This window comes from Nothobranchius furzeri, chromosome 9, assembly GCF_043380555.1.
Source record: "Nothobranchius furzeri strain GRZ-AD chromosome 9, NfurGRZ-RIMD1, whole genome shotgun sequence".
NCBI classification, from domain to species: Eukaryota; Metazoa; Chordata; class Actinopteri; order Cyprinodontiformes; family Nothobranchiidae; genus Nothobranchius; species Nothobranchius furzeri.
This window is the reverse complement of record NC_091749.1, coordinates 61,121,349-61,138,271: the sequence shown is the minus strand read 5'-3', so window position 1 is coordinate 61,138,271 and position 16,923 is coordinate 61,121,349. Positions and strand designations below refer to the sequence as shown.

Below are 16,923 nucleotides of genomic sequence, written 5' to 3'. Positions count from 1 at the left end.
AAAGTTAACAGAGCAAGCAACTTCACTAATTTAACAAAATAACACTGTTTTTATTTATCTGAAAATATATTAAGTTTTTATCCTCGCTTTCCCTTAAATATAACCGCTGTCCTCAATTCACGGCAACAATGAAAATAGCTTTCGGTAAAACGTTATACCACAAGGTCATCATCAACAGTGTGAAAACCATGGTTCATAATAGAAAACACATTCTCAACTTCTAATGGCGTCATCAAGGATAAAAATAACACATCTTGAAAGGCTCATTGCACTTCATATTTATATTTATATATATATTTATATTTATATGGCCAAATGTGACAGTAGCTTTAATATAAGCCAGAAAAAAATTTCTTTGTTCAAGTCTTTTCCTGCATATAAAAGATTGTGTTAATCTTTCCAGTGGTCCTCTGTGATCTTCCTGTTCGGTTACGACGAGCGGAGGGTGAGTCGGTTTAGATGCCAACGCCTTTAATGAGAGATGCCTCCAGCGTGATGTTAAATTCCTGCAGAGTCTGTAGCACTCTGATCAGAGAGTTTACCAGTGAGCGGTCCTTAATCAGTGCTGTGTCCTCATACATCTGAGAGGTGATTGGACAATCTGCGAGCAGGGCAATCCAGTGATGCAGCAGATGATCCCTGAAAAGAAGAGATGAGCAAGAGTCAATAAATCACATTTATTTATTATTTATTTATTTTATTCCCACCATAATAAATATTTTCCCCCTAATAAACAGGGAAAACTGCGCATCTTCCTACCTTGCACCCAGACAGACGAGCATCTGGAACTTCCCATCCTTGCCGATGTTTCTGGACGTGCTGTTAATCGCCCTCATGAAGCGGCAAAAGTGGCGCACCCTGGTTTGCCAGTTTTCATCCGGAGCCACCTCCCGTTGCTCAGCACTTTCAAAGTAGACTTGAGCCTTTTCTGTTAAATGTTCCAAAACACAAAAATGTATTAACACAAAACGGCAAGACTTGGTGTCTCACTCATGAGTACTCATGATATTCGTACATCTGGCATCTGATTGGCTAACAGCAAAGTGACTACCACCGACTCCGTTTGCTTAGCAATGTTGATGTTTTATCTGCACAAATCACACAAAACTGAAAGAGTTCTGCCATGTTGTAGAGCACATGTGTCAGACTCAAGGCCCGCAGAGCATTTTTATGTGGCCCGCGAGATAAATATCAAAAATATATTAAAACTGGCCCGCTGGCCGATTTTACCGCAAAGACTTCAACTCCCATGATGCTTTGCGGCGTCAGCGCGGAGCCGACGCGCCCCCTCCTTTGTGTTTTTTCCAGCGCCTGCTGCCGGTGTCTGCAGCTCCGCTGTCTCGGACAAACAAAACACTCCTCTCACTCAGCGCCGAGTTCACTCAGCTATTTTCTGACGTTGAAGCCCAGAAACGGAGATTCTAGCCGCTCAGTAATGTGTTCACGACTGAAAGAGAAAGTTTTCCAACTAACGTCCAGACAGAGCTGATATAACTCCAGCGAGCAGTGACACGCTCAAACCAGCACGACTCTGTGGTTGCTGTCGTTGTGTTTCCTCCCCGACACACAACAACGTGGTCAAGCTGCTCAGACATGTTCAGCAGCACAAACCTATGTGAGCACCTGTTGTCATCTAATGTTGTCATTATTATGATGAAGATGAACAAAACAACAGGAGTCTCCTCCTCAGCTCAGATCAACCCCATGATGCAGGCATCTGGCTGGAACAGGTGAGCGTCACAGTAAACCAGTGGAGCAAACTGAGCTTTAAATATGTTGGTTTTATGCTCTTTTTCTGCTCCAAAACATGAAAGTTAACAGGTGAGATGTTGCATTTTCATTTAAGATAAAATGATACTTTTATTTCGTTGATTTAAAGATTTAAAAGATTAAAAAAATGCTGATTATACCACAAGTAATGAATACCACTGATGCCTTTTATTTAAAACTGACTTGCTCGTGTGTAATTTGGTTATTCCACATTCAGTGTTAATGCAGAAATATGTTTGTTTCCAAATTTAAAGGTTCAAAATTGCATATATGTTGATAAGGAAAATGTGCAAATTTGCCGTCACTTTTTAAAAAAATATTAAGTTTGGCCCTCGACTCCGTCCCAGAGTTTCATTTCGGCCCCGTGTGAGTTTGAGTTTGACACCCCTGGTGTAGAGTTACTGATGCTAACAGTGTAACGTCCAGAAATGGTCAGTTTTCACCTACATAATGAACTTTTCGGTGACTGGTCATCTACAGACATGAATCTGCCTCTCGGCGTCTCTTAATCTTTCCTGCAGCTTGGAAGATTAAGAGACGCAGAGAGGTAGATTCTTGTCTGTAGACGGACGTTACAACAGTTAGCGTCTACTTGCAGAGCGGTTCTCTGCAGTTTCCTGGACGCTAAACCAACAACAGCTTTTCCCTTTGCGAGTAAAGGTGGGTGCGTCCATGAATGCTAACTTACACCATGACGAAGACCTGTGTGGCTTTTTCTTACCCAAGCGTTTCCCCATTTAATTTTTAATAGGGTAAAAGACTATTTTCACATTCTGCATGCATGAGAAACTCAGAAAGACAGATTGCATTTCAAAAATAGCAACTAAATCAATTCAATTACATTTTAGCTGTTAAAGGTGTTTAAAAGACGAACGCAAAGCGAGGAGATAGGTTCCGCTTTTGGTTCTACTAAACGGACACTAGAGGGTGCTACAAGCAAGCCAAAACTGCCAATATGCCTTTAATGTCTATTGTTTAGCTGACGTTTGTTTAAGATGAAGGTTTTACCCAAGAAGTCCCAGATGAAGACGTTCTTAAAGAGTCGAGGTGATTTAAAACCGTGTTGGAACACCTGCTCCAGAGCCCAGACAAGGCCGTACTCCCCGCACAGGAGGAGGGTCAGGCTGCCTCTCTGTGGAACGAACAGATACGCAAAGGTGTAAAGATTTTTATTCATCACCTTGTTTCCTACCTAACCACTGCTCAGATCCAACAACCACTTCATCTTTGGCACTATGGGAGTTTGCAGACAAACCACAAATACACACATGTTAACATAACTATATTTACCTAAAATATTATCAGTCACATTTTAGCTTAAGAGATACTTGTTGTGCTTGAAGCCTGTTTCCTTGTCTGGTCTGTAGAAGGGGTGGAGCAAAAAGTGAAGGGAGTTCCCTGTAAATGTCCTTTGAAGCAGAATAATTGAATTATTCTTTAAGCCCTATAATTAAGCTATAATACACCTAAAAATCCTCCATGAGAATCTCCTTTTACTTAAAGAAATCTCTCCAACTGCCTCAATATGCAGTAATTATAAGTGTTTCTATCTGAGGACAGGAAGAGGACTAGGCTTCATAGGAGTCCATAAGACTTTATGTATAGTCTGTAAGTGGGGGGTCTTGAGGGGGGGCCTGAGCACACAACTGCTTTTCTTCATTTGTGAGGAATAATAAAAGTACATGTTTGAGCCTGTCTACATGGCTGCTCTCTCACCTCCTTCTCCGGTTTGTGGAAGTGCTTCACAATCCCGTTGATGGCCTCGCCTACTCCCTCCTGAATCTGCCCTGGGTTCAACTCTGAGGAAGAAAAACGTAAACGCAGACGCCCCAAACAGACTCAGGGAGGAAATCCCCCCCAACTTGGTTCGATTCTATTTTAAAGAATCGTAAAAAACAAATGAAGGAAAATAGCAACGTCCCGTTTAAAAAGCATTCAGCTTACTTGGTTTGCTGCTTGGTGAAATGGTAACAAATCTCCTCATCATCCCAGGAGACTGCTGCATCGGCGGTGTGCGGCACATCCTCTCGTCATTCTCTGTGCTGGGGGTCATCGGCTCTCCCACCAGTATCCTCTCCAGACTGCCATCATCCACGCCCTTCCCCAACCACCGGCCACACGGAAACCTGACACCAGGCGCGTAAGGAGCTCTTCTTTACAAAACCATCACTTCACAACTGGCAGGGGTTTTTTTTTCCATATGAGGGTAGCTTACTTGTAAGTGTGCCCTGTGATCTCATTGCGAATCACAACAAACTCCACGAGCCACTTTGCGTAGAGACCTGAGTTATCGTGACCCATCTGCACCGTGGTGAGCTTGCCCAGGTTCTGGCACTGGAGCAGAAGGAGACACACAGACATCAGGAGTTGTTTAAGGGCTGTCTGGTTTCATGCAAATAGTAGATTTATGCAATTTTAGCTTTAACTTTTCTTGATTATTCATCTCCACTTTATCAAATCATTCTGAAGCATTTTCAGAGTTTTAAATTGTGTAAATAAGTACATTCTAAAACAAGTTGGCCTGACGCTGCTCCGCCTACTTTGCTTTTCCAATTCTTGCAGTCTATAAAAGCATTTCCCTTTTATTTATTTACGGTCCATAATCCTGAGCTTTGTACTATTAATCAGAAGCACAAAAAAGCATAAAAATAAAGCAGGTGATAAATGGGCTTTACATTTCATAATTTATGTAAACGTTGCTTTTAAAGCTACAATTGGCGAATTTGAAAAACAAATTTGCTTGAAACATTATTTTTCATGCCTCTCAACAATGTTCTAACATAGTGTAGTTATTAATATATTATTGAGATTAAAACCAAAAAATATTTGAATAAAGTGGTTCTGTCGTATTTGTCTAAAAACCTCAGCCAATAACATGTCCAAAATGGTTCAACAGTTGCTTTTGGCAACTGTTGAACCATCCGGTTGTCAGCCTTGCCAAACTGCAGCACTTCCATCTTTTCCTATATCTTTCATTCATTACACACTCACATATTTAGCAACAGAACACCACTGGTGTGAGAGGTTCTCCTCTCAGTTATACCAGAGAAGGAGAAACAGGCAGCTCAACCCGAGTCTCAAAAAGAAAAACAGTCACAGACAACAAAAGACGTTTGGACCTAGAAAACAGCGACTGGTGTTTAGCACCATCTCGTACCTTCTTGAAATGCGGGTTTACGTTTCCAGCAGATGATACCACAGGGGAGGGGGGTGAGTGTTCCTTGACCGTGTTTGCATTCAAAACCTAGCTAGTTCCGTCAATTATTTGCTGATAATTGAATTTTCCTACAATAAATTCAGTCTAACAAAATTGCTAATAACATCTGACTGAATGTATCGCAATATATTGATACATTGCATCATCTCCTTTGTATCGTGATAATTTTTTTTTATAATTAAAGTTTTTATTATTTTCAGATTTTTTATAACATACAAAAACAAAAGAAAACACACAGGCTTGTGCACCCCCCCCCCACCCCCCCTTTCTCTTCCAGGGTACCAACGACTTAAGCCTGATTTATGCTTCTCCGTCTGCGTCAGTGCGGAGACACGCAACGTCCTTGTGTGCCTGCCGGAGAGCTCCGCAAGGACGGACGGAGTCGAGCTCTCTTTTTTAAACATCCGTCGAACGAGACAGATTACGCAAGCTTGTGATTGGTCAGGACGCCGCTGTTTACAGCTCCGCCAGCGCGCCCTCAAAAACATAAGGAGAACCGAGGATAACTAGCGGCAGACACGGAGAAGTTTGAAGAATACCTCGTGAAAAAACTCTAAAATCATGAACGTTTAATTCCCCCGTGACTGGAGGAGTGAAAAGATGCGCAGCAAGCGTTTTATTTGTGGACGGAAATGACAGGAAAAGTGGAATGAGAGACAAATATGTCCGTGTTAAAAAATCTCTCAAATACAAAAAACACAATATAAACACACGATCTTGGACCGATACATGACAGGATACCACAGAACAGCGCTACGCCCTCTGTTGTCCTGCCGGGCAATTGCTTTGCATCACTCTCCAGGAGACGGAGAAGTATGAGAGCAAAACGCTTCCGTCAATCCGTGCGTGTCTGTCCCTTGCGGAGCTGACGAAGAAGCTTAAACCAGGCTTAAGAGTTTCGGGTTCAGCTGTCACAGCTACATTGACCAGTAGCCATACTTAATTCAGGGTCAGTTAGGAATCCAAAATCCAGGCAGTGAGGCATTAGATTTCAAAGTTTTATGTAACATTTTTCAATGTTCCCCAAAAGCTGTTCCAGTCTGTGTCCTTGTCCCCTTTCAGGTTGCTGAGCATGGCCTCATAAGCAGCTGTTTCCGCCATCGCTGCAATCCATTCATCAATCCCAGGGCGTACTTTAGTCTTCCAATGTCTTAACATAATCCTAGATGCATCTAGGTATCGTGATAATTTTGTGATACATTTCGTATCGCCAAAATTTCACCAGTACACATCCCTAGCGGGCGTATTGCCTACATTATAGTACAGGATGAGACAATCACTTTTATGGATTTCTGAAAAAGAAAAGCATACATAACTCCTGAAAGGGGCAAAACTCCAGATTGCAGCTTTATTGCAGAATACTGGTAAATGAAGACTAAAGCAGGATGATGTTTTTAAAGCATAAAGCAGATAACCTCTAATGCTAACACACTGTGCTCCAAACTTGTGAAATTTTGTGAGTCAAAATCTGTTACATTTATGTAAAGCGGACAGAAAAATTCTTCTAAAAGCTCTCTGCTGTAAAAGACAGAAGCTTTGTTGTGACTTTTTTTAGGTTTCCTGGTTTAAAAATGGAGTAAAATTTTTAGGAATTATAATTCAGACTGAAAGAGAATTAATACAAACCTCAAAAGTGATCTCCAGAGTGTTTCTGGGCACCTGGAGCACGCCGGTCTCCGACAGCTCACCAGAAACACACACCCAGGGGTTGGCTGTAAACATGGAGCCACCCAGTTTCTTACTGGGGACAATCACTACGTGGTAGGGGATCACTGGGAAACGGAGGGGGGAGTAAATGTTACTATGGGATACTCGGATCAGTAATATGTTAAAAGCCTGTTTAACGGCGCTCACTAATGGTTGTGAAGACGTTGGTGAAACAGAAGTAGTCCACAGCGTTAAAGGACAGGAGGTGGTAGAGGAACTGCTCCTTCTCGTCATCACAGCGCAGGAAGGCGTAGCGCTTGTAGAGTTTTCTGAAAGAAGGGGAAAAAAAGATTTTCATGTAGAGAAGCGACATAATAGGACCTGGAAGGCAGACAGAAACCCTCCTAACCCAGATTGTCACTCAGATATCAATTATAAAGAGGGCTGTGAATTATTGACGCCGTCTGGACTACAGTAAGTTACTTTGAAATTTCAGACGAGGTAATGTTTTATAAATGACCAGATCACACACTACCGTCCTTTTTCCATACGAGACAAACATTCCTGCACAAGCACAGAAAGGAGGTCAGGACAAGAGGCAGAAGGAGACACAGCGATTTCCTAAAAGAATCAAAGCACAAGGAAAGTTTCAGCCCTGGCTGTGGGGTTTGAATTGTGCTCACTTAGTAAGCTCGTGGTCCGACAGAAGCTGCTTCAGATGTCTAGAAAGCAGCTTCTTCTCCATGGAGAGTCGAACCCAGGCTCTGGCTTTGCCCACGTCCGTCTTGATCTCACTGATATTCTGGATGTGTCTGCCAAATAAAAAAAGAACAGGTTAAAGGATCAGTTGATTATAGGCTTGGGTGGTACTACCGTGTGCAGCCAGTGTTCTGTCGAAGCACCATACCTCGTCAGATTGGCATATCCATGTCACAGCGCATGCCAGTCTGACAGGCCAGGCACGTCAGACGGACGTAGTTGTAATCCTACCCTGCACCTCTAACTCTTACCCTAACCCCAGTGACAACATACCAGTCAGAGGAGCATACCAGCAGATAATGCACATACACATTATCTGCTGGTATGCTCCTTCGACTGGCATGGCACCCTGATACAACACCGGCGTTAAAAAATAGCAGCGTGCCGGTTCCAATACCATCATGAAAAAAACAGTGCACGTAGGAGACGAGGATTAAAAAAATTTAAATAAGTAAAATAAATGCAGTTTAATGTATAAAAGAGATGCATGGTTGAATTTTCAGTTTTACTTAAATCGTTTAAAATGTTTTGTCCAAACTTTAGAGATGTTCCATGAAGTTTATGAACGTGTCGTCAACACGTGACGGCATGAAGACGCGCCAAGAGAAAGATGGCCGCTCTCGCACCAGCCGACTCTGGTGTCTGAAAACAACACAACTTCTGCAGTTTGGGGGTGTTTCGGGTTCGAAGCAAACTTAAAAGAAGAGCCAGTAAACACTGATGAGGTCATTTGTGCAAACAAAAGACGACCGTGAAAGATGCCTTATGTCACAGCAGAAGAGCGAGTTGGAGTGGATATAGCAGCCTTATTTGGAGCTTGTTATTAAAAGAGACGCCGCCGCGCTCTTCTGGTGGAAATAAGCTGCCAGCCTCCCTCAGATGTCGCGACTAGCCCTGAAGTGCCCTTGTGTCGCTGCTACAAGGTCATCGATGCGAGTTTTCAGCAGTCGGTCCATAATATCCCATGTTGAAGCCGGAAAAGATAAACAAAGGGATGCACTGATATGATTTTTTTGGGCCAATACCGATGTTAATATCACTGTTATGGCCGATAACCGATATTTGCCGATACCAATTTACGCTTCTGAAATCTGCTAATTTTGTATAGACAGAAATTATGCAAGATGAACTTTTGAATGTTTTGCTTTATTCCTATGAAGTGGAATTTACAGTATGTTACACACACACACACACACCACACATTTACGCCTCTGAGATGATTACCATCACTGTCACAGGACTAAACGATTACACATCATCGCCTCCCCTAACCCTCTGAAACAGATGCACAAACGGAAACAAGATGGAAAAAATACTGGTTGTTAATATCGGCCCAGTTTTATTTATCGGACCAATACCGATATATTCCAAGATGACCAACATCGGCCGATACCGATATTGCTGCCCGTATATCGCGCATCCCTAGGTAGACATGCTGGTTTTTCAGGCGAAAAATCTTTTTATAAGCCGCATATTTTTGAAAGTTATTAATATAATTTGTGTGCTATGTTGTTATCGTTTTAGCAGTAGTGTTTGTTATTCAGTTTCTGAACAGAGAAAGTCCAAACCAGCTGCTTGGTAACTCCACTTGAGGCTCATTTTTAAATTAGTCCCGGTAATACACCGCGGTAAAATGTGGAGGAAGCTAGACGGCATTCAGATTTGGATACCGCCCAAGCCTACAGTAAAGTGGAACTAAAACAACATATTCACATAGAAATGTTTCTCTTTTTTATTCAAAATCTACTTGTAACTATTTAACATACTAGCAACTGAATATTCCAATATTCCACAGCTCTGGTGGGGAAGCATTCCCAACGCTTCAGCAGCAGCAGACTGTCGTGGCTCCGAGCCACTATCATGTCTCCGACGTCCAGACACATTCCCTTCCACTCCACCTGTGCCGTACCCATCTCCTCCACCTTCCATCCCCCCCTCCATCTCCACCCTCACTCACACCCCAGATTTATCTGCGGGTTATCGCCATAGCAACACAAGAAAATGTTCTGCTGACAACAACAAACAGGAGTTGTTGCCGTCTGTTGGACACGCCATTGTCTGTCTGATGCTGGAGGGAGTATGATGATGCAGTCAGACACTTAAACACGAAGACGGGTTCATGTGGGTATGCCCTGAGATGACCCCCCCCACCCCCCTCCCTCTCGTCTCAGTCAGACAGACAGGAGGTCTGGTAATTAGGCTGGAAGTAACACGCTGCTCCCAGCAGACTCACTCTGCATCTTCTCCACACAAGTCCAGATCCCTTAGCTGTGGCCGGTTACGATAGCAAAGGTGTGGGGCATAAAGCGGAGCACGAGGAGTGTCGGTCGTCTCTTATAATATCCCTCTCCTTTTCCACGTTTGCCCAAATTCCTGTCTGGTGCCAAAAAACTGATTTTATGTGCACCAGAAAGAAAGAAAGATTGTTCGATTCCTCTGGCATCTCCCTTAATGATTTAAATAAGCGTCTGATGGTGATGCTATTATTGTTGCTACACTTTGTTTATAATTAAAATCGTTTAATACATTTATTGCCTAAAATAAAGTAAATAAAGCTTTAGTCAAAGCAGATATTAGGACAGAGGCTCATGTTTTTCTTAAATAACTGAAGACTTGAATAATTGTTTTAGAAATTCTAAGCATCTCTTACTCTCAGACACATTTTACAACAGATTAAGAGAGCAGGAGAGTGAATTATAGAGGTAAATAGAGCATCACAGCTGTGCTAAATTAAGTTTTACAAAACATGTTTGTAAAAAGCAACAGCTTATTCTAGAAGATGTGGGAACAATCATATAGAAACCCAAAAGAATCTCAGGGATCTTCATCGTTGCTGCAGCCAACAAGTCATAAGGAAACCCTTCCTTGGCTGGTAAATAGGCGATCCATCAAAAACAAAAATAACCGATACATTAACTATTAACGCATACATTTATGACAGGACTGCAGGCTAATATTCAAACTAACTGATGATTATTATGTAAGAAGAACTGAAAATGATTTTTATCTGAGAAACAAGATCTCAAAGTTATACTTTAGTTTTTGAACCAAAACAGATTTGCAGCAAACTTGCATTACTTATGTATTATTTCTGAAAATTTTACAGACAAATGAGAATTATTGTGGTAAACAGTAGTACCTTTTTGTCCAGGTGAAAAGCTTTAAATCTAGACATGATACTATAAATGCTGTAACTGTTTTTCTCCGGTGTACCACAAGGGGGCAGTGTTAACTAATTTGATACATTCCTAATCTGATTATCGCATCTAGGATGACGCTACCACACTGCAACTTTCCATTATCCTTTACATTTCCACAGAAATCCTCACCTCATATCCTGGATCAGAGAGATCCTAAGGGGGGGCATGGCTGACCCACCCCCATCAGATTTCCGTCGCTCAGTGTCATGGATGAAACCTGGTGAAGATGATGAATATGAATGATTAGAGGGGGAAAGGATACCCAACTGATTGTGCTTGTCAAATGTAAAGATGTGTGATTTTTACCTGGAGGTCCCAAACTTCCTGGGGTGGCGTTCTTCTCTTTGCTGTCCTGGTAATGCAGGAGGTGGGACCACAAGGCCGATTTACCCTAAATCACAAACACACATTGTTAGCTCTGAGAGCTAACTAAACCAATCACCTGTTGAGGTTAGATTGAGCTGACAATGATCCCGACCTGTTTGACCTGCAGCCCGTGGCTCCAGATCCTCTCCAGCAGGTCACAGAGGCTCGCGATCAGAGTGTTCTCCTCCACGCCCGTGATACTGACCTCTCCGTGACCCAGCTCCACAGCCTCCCGACCCATCTTCTCTACCAACATTCGCTTCGTCTACGGACAAACAAAAGCAGCCCACGCCCGTGTTGTTACTCAGAAATCAACTCATTCGTTCCTTTACTCATCAGGACGAGCGATTAGTTTTAAGATGTTTTGTCGATGAGCAAAATCCCTTCTAATGACATTTAAATGTGTTAAAACTAACATGGGTCACATATTTAAAAAAAAAACACAGATTCTCAGACTTTATTGATCAGAGCCGATCCGAAAGTCGAACACAAACCTTGTTCCTGCACTCCTTCAACAATCCTTCAACAAATTTCCAGTTGGTCTGAGCGATCACAGAGGGCGACAGGTTGGACAGTTTGGGCTGTCTGATGGTGGTCCCCAGGTTTCTGGCTTCCTGGATGTATTTCTGATAAGAAACCAAAGTAAATCAGCTAACTGAAAACAAGATGGAGAAATCTGCCCGTGGCCCCTGGCAAGAGTTGCTTTATTTACTAGGAATACAAATCTAAATGCAGCTGTTATCAGAGACGAGCGGAAATATGGGAGTTTATTTTACAGTAAATCCTTCTACTTTGTACAATTATCTTGGTCATCATGACTGCGGTCAACAGCAATGCAGGAGGTAATAATGACAGGAAGGGACAGAAGCAGAGGGAGATAAAGGCCATTTATGAGTGGACATTTTCATCTGCTCTGTGGCACATACCACGTCCACAGTCACCGACTTTAGACAGGGCTTGAAGGACTGCGAGAGCCAGTAGTAGTCAAGAAACAGCAGGAGCTGCGGCTCCGGAAACAAACACTCTACATGCTGAGAGTGTGTGAGGAGCGCGAGTGCAAGGAAGGAAGAAAAATAGACACAAGAAAGAAAAAAAATTATGTGTGTGTGTGTATATATATATATATACATATATATATACACACACACACACACACATAAATCAAAGAGCAGATGTGTGAAGGGAGGAGGAAGTGCAGAGAATGGAGTGAAGAAGGAAGGCAGATTAAGATTAAAATCATGCAAAGTGAGACATCTAAACTGAGACAGAACAAATGAACAAAGTCATGAAACATCCCATAAAAGGACTTCCCACCTCTCTCTGGTCATTGTCTAAATAAAGATGCTCAGCGTGCTGCTTCTGTCGATCCCTCCTCCTCCACTGAGCCGGAGCGCTTCTCTTGGCCCACCTGGAATCAAACGCTACATTAAAAACACCCTTTCAGCTAAAACACAAACAGGAAACACTAGAGAACGAGTGTGTGTTTACTTGTTGCTGGTGGGCCCGCTGGAGAGCACGTCGGACTGCAGCCGGGGGAAGAAGCCCTGCTCGTATCGGCCCTGACCGATCTTCATGTCCAGCAGGTGGGGGTGCAGGGCGGTGTGGTCGATCTTTGTAACTCTCATCTCGATGGCTTTCTCTGTGGAAGAAATGGTTTTCGTTGCATCACACTGATTCAGGCGTGGGTTTAAGCACATTATGCAAGGTGTCTTTAAAACTAAATAACTTTAAACCCATTCTGTGACAAACCACATCATTCCAATCATCTGCCAAAAACATCTAAATAAGTACGACTGTGATCAAATAATGTCAGACTTAAAAACCAAGCTGACAGCAGAACAAAGAGGACATCTTAAAATCCAACCTTCTCCTCCCCGACACCCACCGAACCAAAAGAAACAACAGATAAAAGCTTTTTTTCCCCCTTCAAAAGAAGCAGAATGTTCCTTCAGACAGCGATTTGTGAAGCCTGATCAAAAATACTCCCACACAAGGGCTGTGGGAACCAAAGAAACAATGTGAGAAAACAAATGTCAATAAAGAGAATTCAAATAGTCTCTGAGAGAACATAAAGCAGGGAAATACTGACAGGTTGAAAAGAGTTGACACAAGTAATCAGATTACCAAAACTATGATTAATATATTAAACAGATGTTCATATTTTTCACAATTTATATACTGTAAGTTTTTTTTGAATAAAAAACACATTTATTTATGTAGAGTTATTCCACCCAACCCATGAGTGTATCGGACATCACACACACACACACACACACACACACACACACACACACACACACACACACACACACACACACACACACACACACACACACACACACACACACACACACACACACACACACACACACACACACACACACACACACACACACACACACACACACACACACACACACACACACACACACACACACACACACACACACACACACACACACACACACACACACACACACACACACACACACACACACACACACACACACACACACACACACACACACACACACACACACACACACACACACACACACACACACACACACACACACACACACACACACACACACACACACACACACACACACACACACACACACACACACACACACACACACACACACACACACACACACACACACACACACACACACACACACACACACACACACACACACACACACACACACACACACACACAAAGAGCCGCCACCCATGGATGTTGAGCATAAAGATAAATATTACGATGGTCGGTCGTGTCATTCTCCCGCCCAATCATCCGAGGTCCAGGAGCAACAAAATCAGCTTTTTCATATCGTTTTTTAAGCGGGTGGTCTGTGAACAAGACGGCATTTACCCGTCACTGATCAGACGAGAGCAAATCTCTGAGTCTGTCAAAAATAAAGACTTCATTTTCAAAAGACTTCTTCGATGATCATGAGCAATCACACTGTAAAGAATCTGGAACCAAGGTACAAATCCTTTCCAAAGCTGCTATATCATCAACAGCTTACCTGATTCTTCTATGTTGGTGCACTTTTGGTACATGGACGTCCGCAGAGTTGGCGTACGGACGTTCAGCATGCGGATCTTTTCCACACGGGCATCAAACACCCTGAGAGTGGGTTCCTTGTCCTCGTCATCATGACAAAGTATCTTACTATCGATAAAGGAGGCAAACATCTGAGTCTCCAAGAAACGCGACAGGAAGGGCAGGTAGGGCTCGGGCTGGTCTGACAGGAAGGAGGCCTGCACACGCGCACACACACACACACACACACACACACACACACACACACACACACACACACACACACACACACACACACACACACACACACACACACACAGTGGTGATATTTAGGATGTAGTGCCAACAGATGAAAGTTGAAGCCACTCGTTACTAAAGCAGCACCACACCTTGTCAAAGTTCTGCATCTGGTCTCGGTTGGTGAACCAGGACTCTTTGTCGTGGCTGGGCTGAATGACAAAAACCTCGTAGTCGGCGAACATCTGGGTGAACCGGTTGGCGAAGACCTCGCGCACCTGGATGTTGAGCTGGTGCATCTTCAGCTCGTCCTCGTCACACTGAACTCGCACGTCCTTGTTGCAACTGGCGTCCTCTTTTACCTCCAGCTGATTTGAGCAAACATGATGAGGAAACAGGGACAGGAAGTGAAGGATATGAGTTTTGATTTTTGACAAACATGAAACTTGATGTTCAGTTTTTTTGTAAGCAAGCCAGTGGGACATTCACGCCTTCGACTGCTGTAATGGTCTCTGTGCAGGAATAAGCGACGCCAGCATCTCCCAGCTTCAGAGAGTAAAAAATGCTGCTGCCTGTCTCTTAACAGGAGCAAGAAAGTTTCTAATGGGGGTTCGGTGAATCGCACTGGTGAATAATCACCACAGTCACTCTTCCAACCATACGAGAACGAAGCACTAATAGGAATCTGTACAGCTTGTATTAGATCAGAATAAACATGCAAATAAAAGCAAGAGCACGTACATTCACTGTTACAGCAAGGCTATAAAAGGAAGAGTCATTTCAGTGTATTGATTACATCAGAGTTGTACTCGCCGCTGATCTCACTTTCATTAAAAATTAAGCCCAACATGATACACGCTCATCCAAGCGGCCGGTTTTTAATTCATGAGATGACGCCATCGCCCACCTTCTCCAGGCTGACGCCCGTCCTCTTGACCAGTGCCTGCAGCCTGGCGATGGTTTGATTTTCTCTCAGCAGGTAGGAGTTCAGGGGCGAGGCTAGGTTGCCGTTGCGCTTGTCGGAGACCATGTCAACGGATCGGAAGCTGCGGTACTTGGCCTGGCTGTCGCTGGACTGGATGCTTCCCTCTGGGGAAACGTCGAAGGACATGAGCACCTCCGAGATCTCCTGAATGAACTCGAGCTTGTTGGGAAACTGAGGCAACTCCTCTGGCAGTTCAATGAAGTGGTTATCAATGTCCACAAAACACAAGTTGGCCTGGAGGGAGGGAAAAGAAACAGAAATGGCAATGATTTTCATTTCCAGAGCTTTTATTTTCTATCTTAATTTAAACTTTATTTACTCTTCATATCTCGGATAGAAGATTACACCATTATCAGGAAACCAAAACACCGACTGATAATGAGCTGACTGAAAAGTCTAACTGCCGCACAATGCTGGGAGCCAATGATGCAGGTTAAATATAAATGGGCTTGGTTTCCAATTATCCGGAGTAACTAGACACCCTAAAGTAGCTGGAAAACGCAGTCAGAAGAGGACTGAGAGAACAGAAGGGAAAAGAATGTTTGGCATCAGCAAACTGACTCAGGAGAATTGAAAATAAGGCAAGATGAAGAAAAATGGAACAAAATGATCATTTAAGTTAGTGCAGACCCCTCATAACAACAAATACAGCAAACTTGTGTTATATCAAATTAGGTGCAGTATTAACTCATTCACTGCCATTGACGACTCATTGGCGTTTTTTTGCTGTGTGGGCATCGGAACAAGCCCCCGCACCGTGAGAACAAACATCCCAGCTCTAAAGCCGATCTTCATCTGCATAGGTAACGTGATCAGGAAGCAGAACATCCATGTGTTAGGAGATCGTTTTGGGCCGCTGCTGTAAAAAAAAGCGAGGCGCGAACCGGAGAAGCTTCTGCCGATCACAATTCAACAACGGATTATGAAAGAACGGATAACGCTCGAAACGCGCAGATTCTTCCTGATATAAGAGGTGAGTCTCCGCTTTGTTTTGGTTGTTTTGGCGTCGACATCATCCTAGAGCGCAACGTTCTGTGACTCTTAAAAAAACAGTAAAAACGGTGAGAAACGCTGGCAGTGAAGGGCTTAAACCAGGGGTCGGCAACCTGTTCCCATCAAAGAACCATTACTACCCGTTTCCCACAGTAAAGAAAACACTGGGAGCCACAGCAGCCCTGGCGTTGTGGGTGGGGCCTACCCTCAGACAGCAGAGCGCTGCTCACAACAGGTGACAGCAGCCAGTACCGGTCACTCGTGTACGTCAAAGTTATCTTTCATAAGACGATAATCAATAAAATGATTTATATAAAGTGGATCCAGAAGTTGTAGCCCATCTCTGCCTACAATATTTTGATATTTTTCACCCTGTTGGTGGTTTTCCTGAGCAGGTACCACTTTTGTCATACGTTTCTTTTTAAAACATGTTTAGACTGTTCAGAATACAAATCCAGGCTCTGTCGTGTTTGAATGTTGTAATTAAACTTTGTAGGTGGGGAAGGTCAGAAAAGGATCCGATCATTTTGTTTTTCCCTCGTTTACAGTGACGGAGATAATGGCGCAGTGCGCCTGGCTCTGGTGTTAATCAAGTTAAATTTTATCTCTTTGCAACAATTTTCACAAGAAAACAGAACAGTTAAAGGCAGGGCTTGTGTTGTGTTGACCGGATAGTTCCCGTATTTGATCGTTT

General features: G+C 43.2%; 1 protein-coding gene across 4 annotated transcripts in view; it reads right to left on the bottom strand.

Annotated features, from left to right (window-relative positions):
- Positions 1 to 259: 259 nt before the first annotated feature.
- Positions 260 to 16,923, bottom strand: part of dennd5a (DENN/MADD domain containing 5A) — a 45,056-nt gene continuing 28,392 nt past the window's right edge. For 2 of the 4 annotated variants that reach the window (XM_054732056.2, XM_054732057.2), the window contains 18 exons: positions 15,159 to 15,470; positions 14,404 to 14,619; positions 13,998 to 14,232; positions 12,448 to 12,598; positions 12,274 to 12,367; positions 11,454 to 11,585; positions 11,072 to 11,224; positions 10,900 to 10,984; positions 10,723 to 10,810; positions 7,318 to 7,446; positions 6,842 to 6,963; positions 6,614 to 6,759; positions 3,986 to 4,104; positions 3,715 to 3,896; positions 3,487 to 3,569; positions 2,779 to 2,902; positions 760 to 928; positions 260 to 639 (listed from right to left, as the gene is read on the bottom strand). In XM_054732056.2, the coding sequence (XP_054588031.1) occupies positions 456 to 639; positions 760 to 928; positions 2,779 to 2,902; positions 3,487 to 3,569; positions 3,715 to 3,896; positions 3,986 to 4,104; positions 6,614 to 6,759; positions 6,842 to 6,963; positions 7,318 to 7,446; positions 10,723 to 10,810; positions 10,900 to 10,984; positions 11,072 to 11,224; positions 11,454 to 11,585; positions 12,274 to 12,367; positions 12,448 to 12,598; positions 13,998 to 14,232; positions 14,404 to 14,619; positions 15,159 to 15,470 (2,724 nt within the window). In that variant the 3' untranslated portion in view covers positions 260 to 455. Of the gene's footprint in view, positions 640 to 759; positions 929 to 2,778; positions 2,903 to 3,486; positions 3,570 to 3,714; positions 3,897 to 3,985; positions 4,105 to 6,613; positions 6,760 to 6,841; positions 6,964 to 7,317; positions 7,447 to 10,722; positions 10,811 to 10,899; positions 10,985 to 11,071; positions 11,225 to 11,453; positions 11,586 to 11,885; positions 11,991 to 12,273; positions 12,368 to 12,447; positions 12,599 to 13,728; positions 13,819 to 13,997; positions 14,233 to 14,403; positions 14,620 to 15,158; positions 15,471 to 16,923 lie in introns of all 4 variants that reach the window. The other 2 variants (XM_070555017.1, XM_054732058.2) reach the window with 2 other exon arrangements.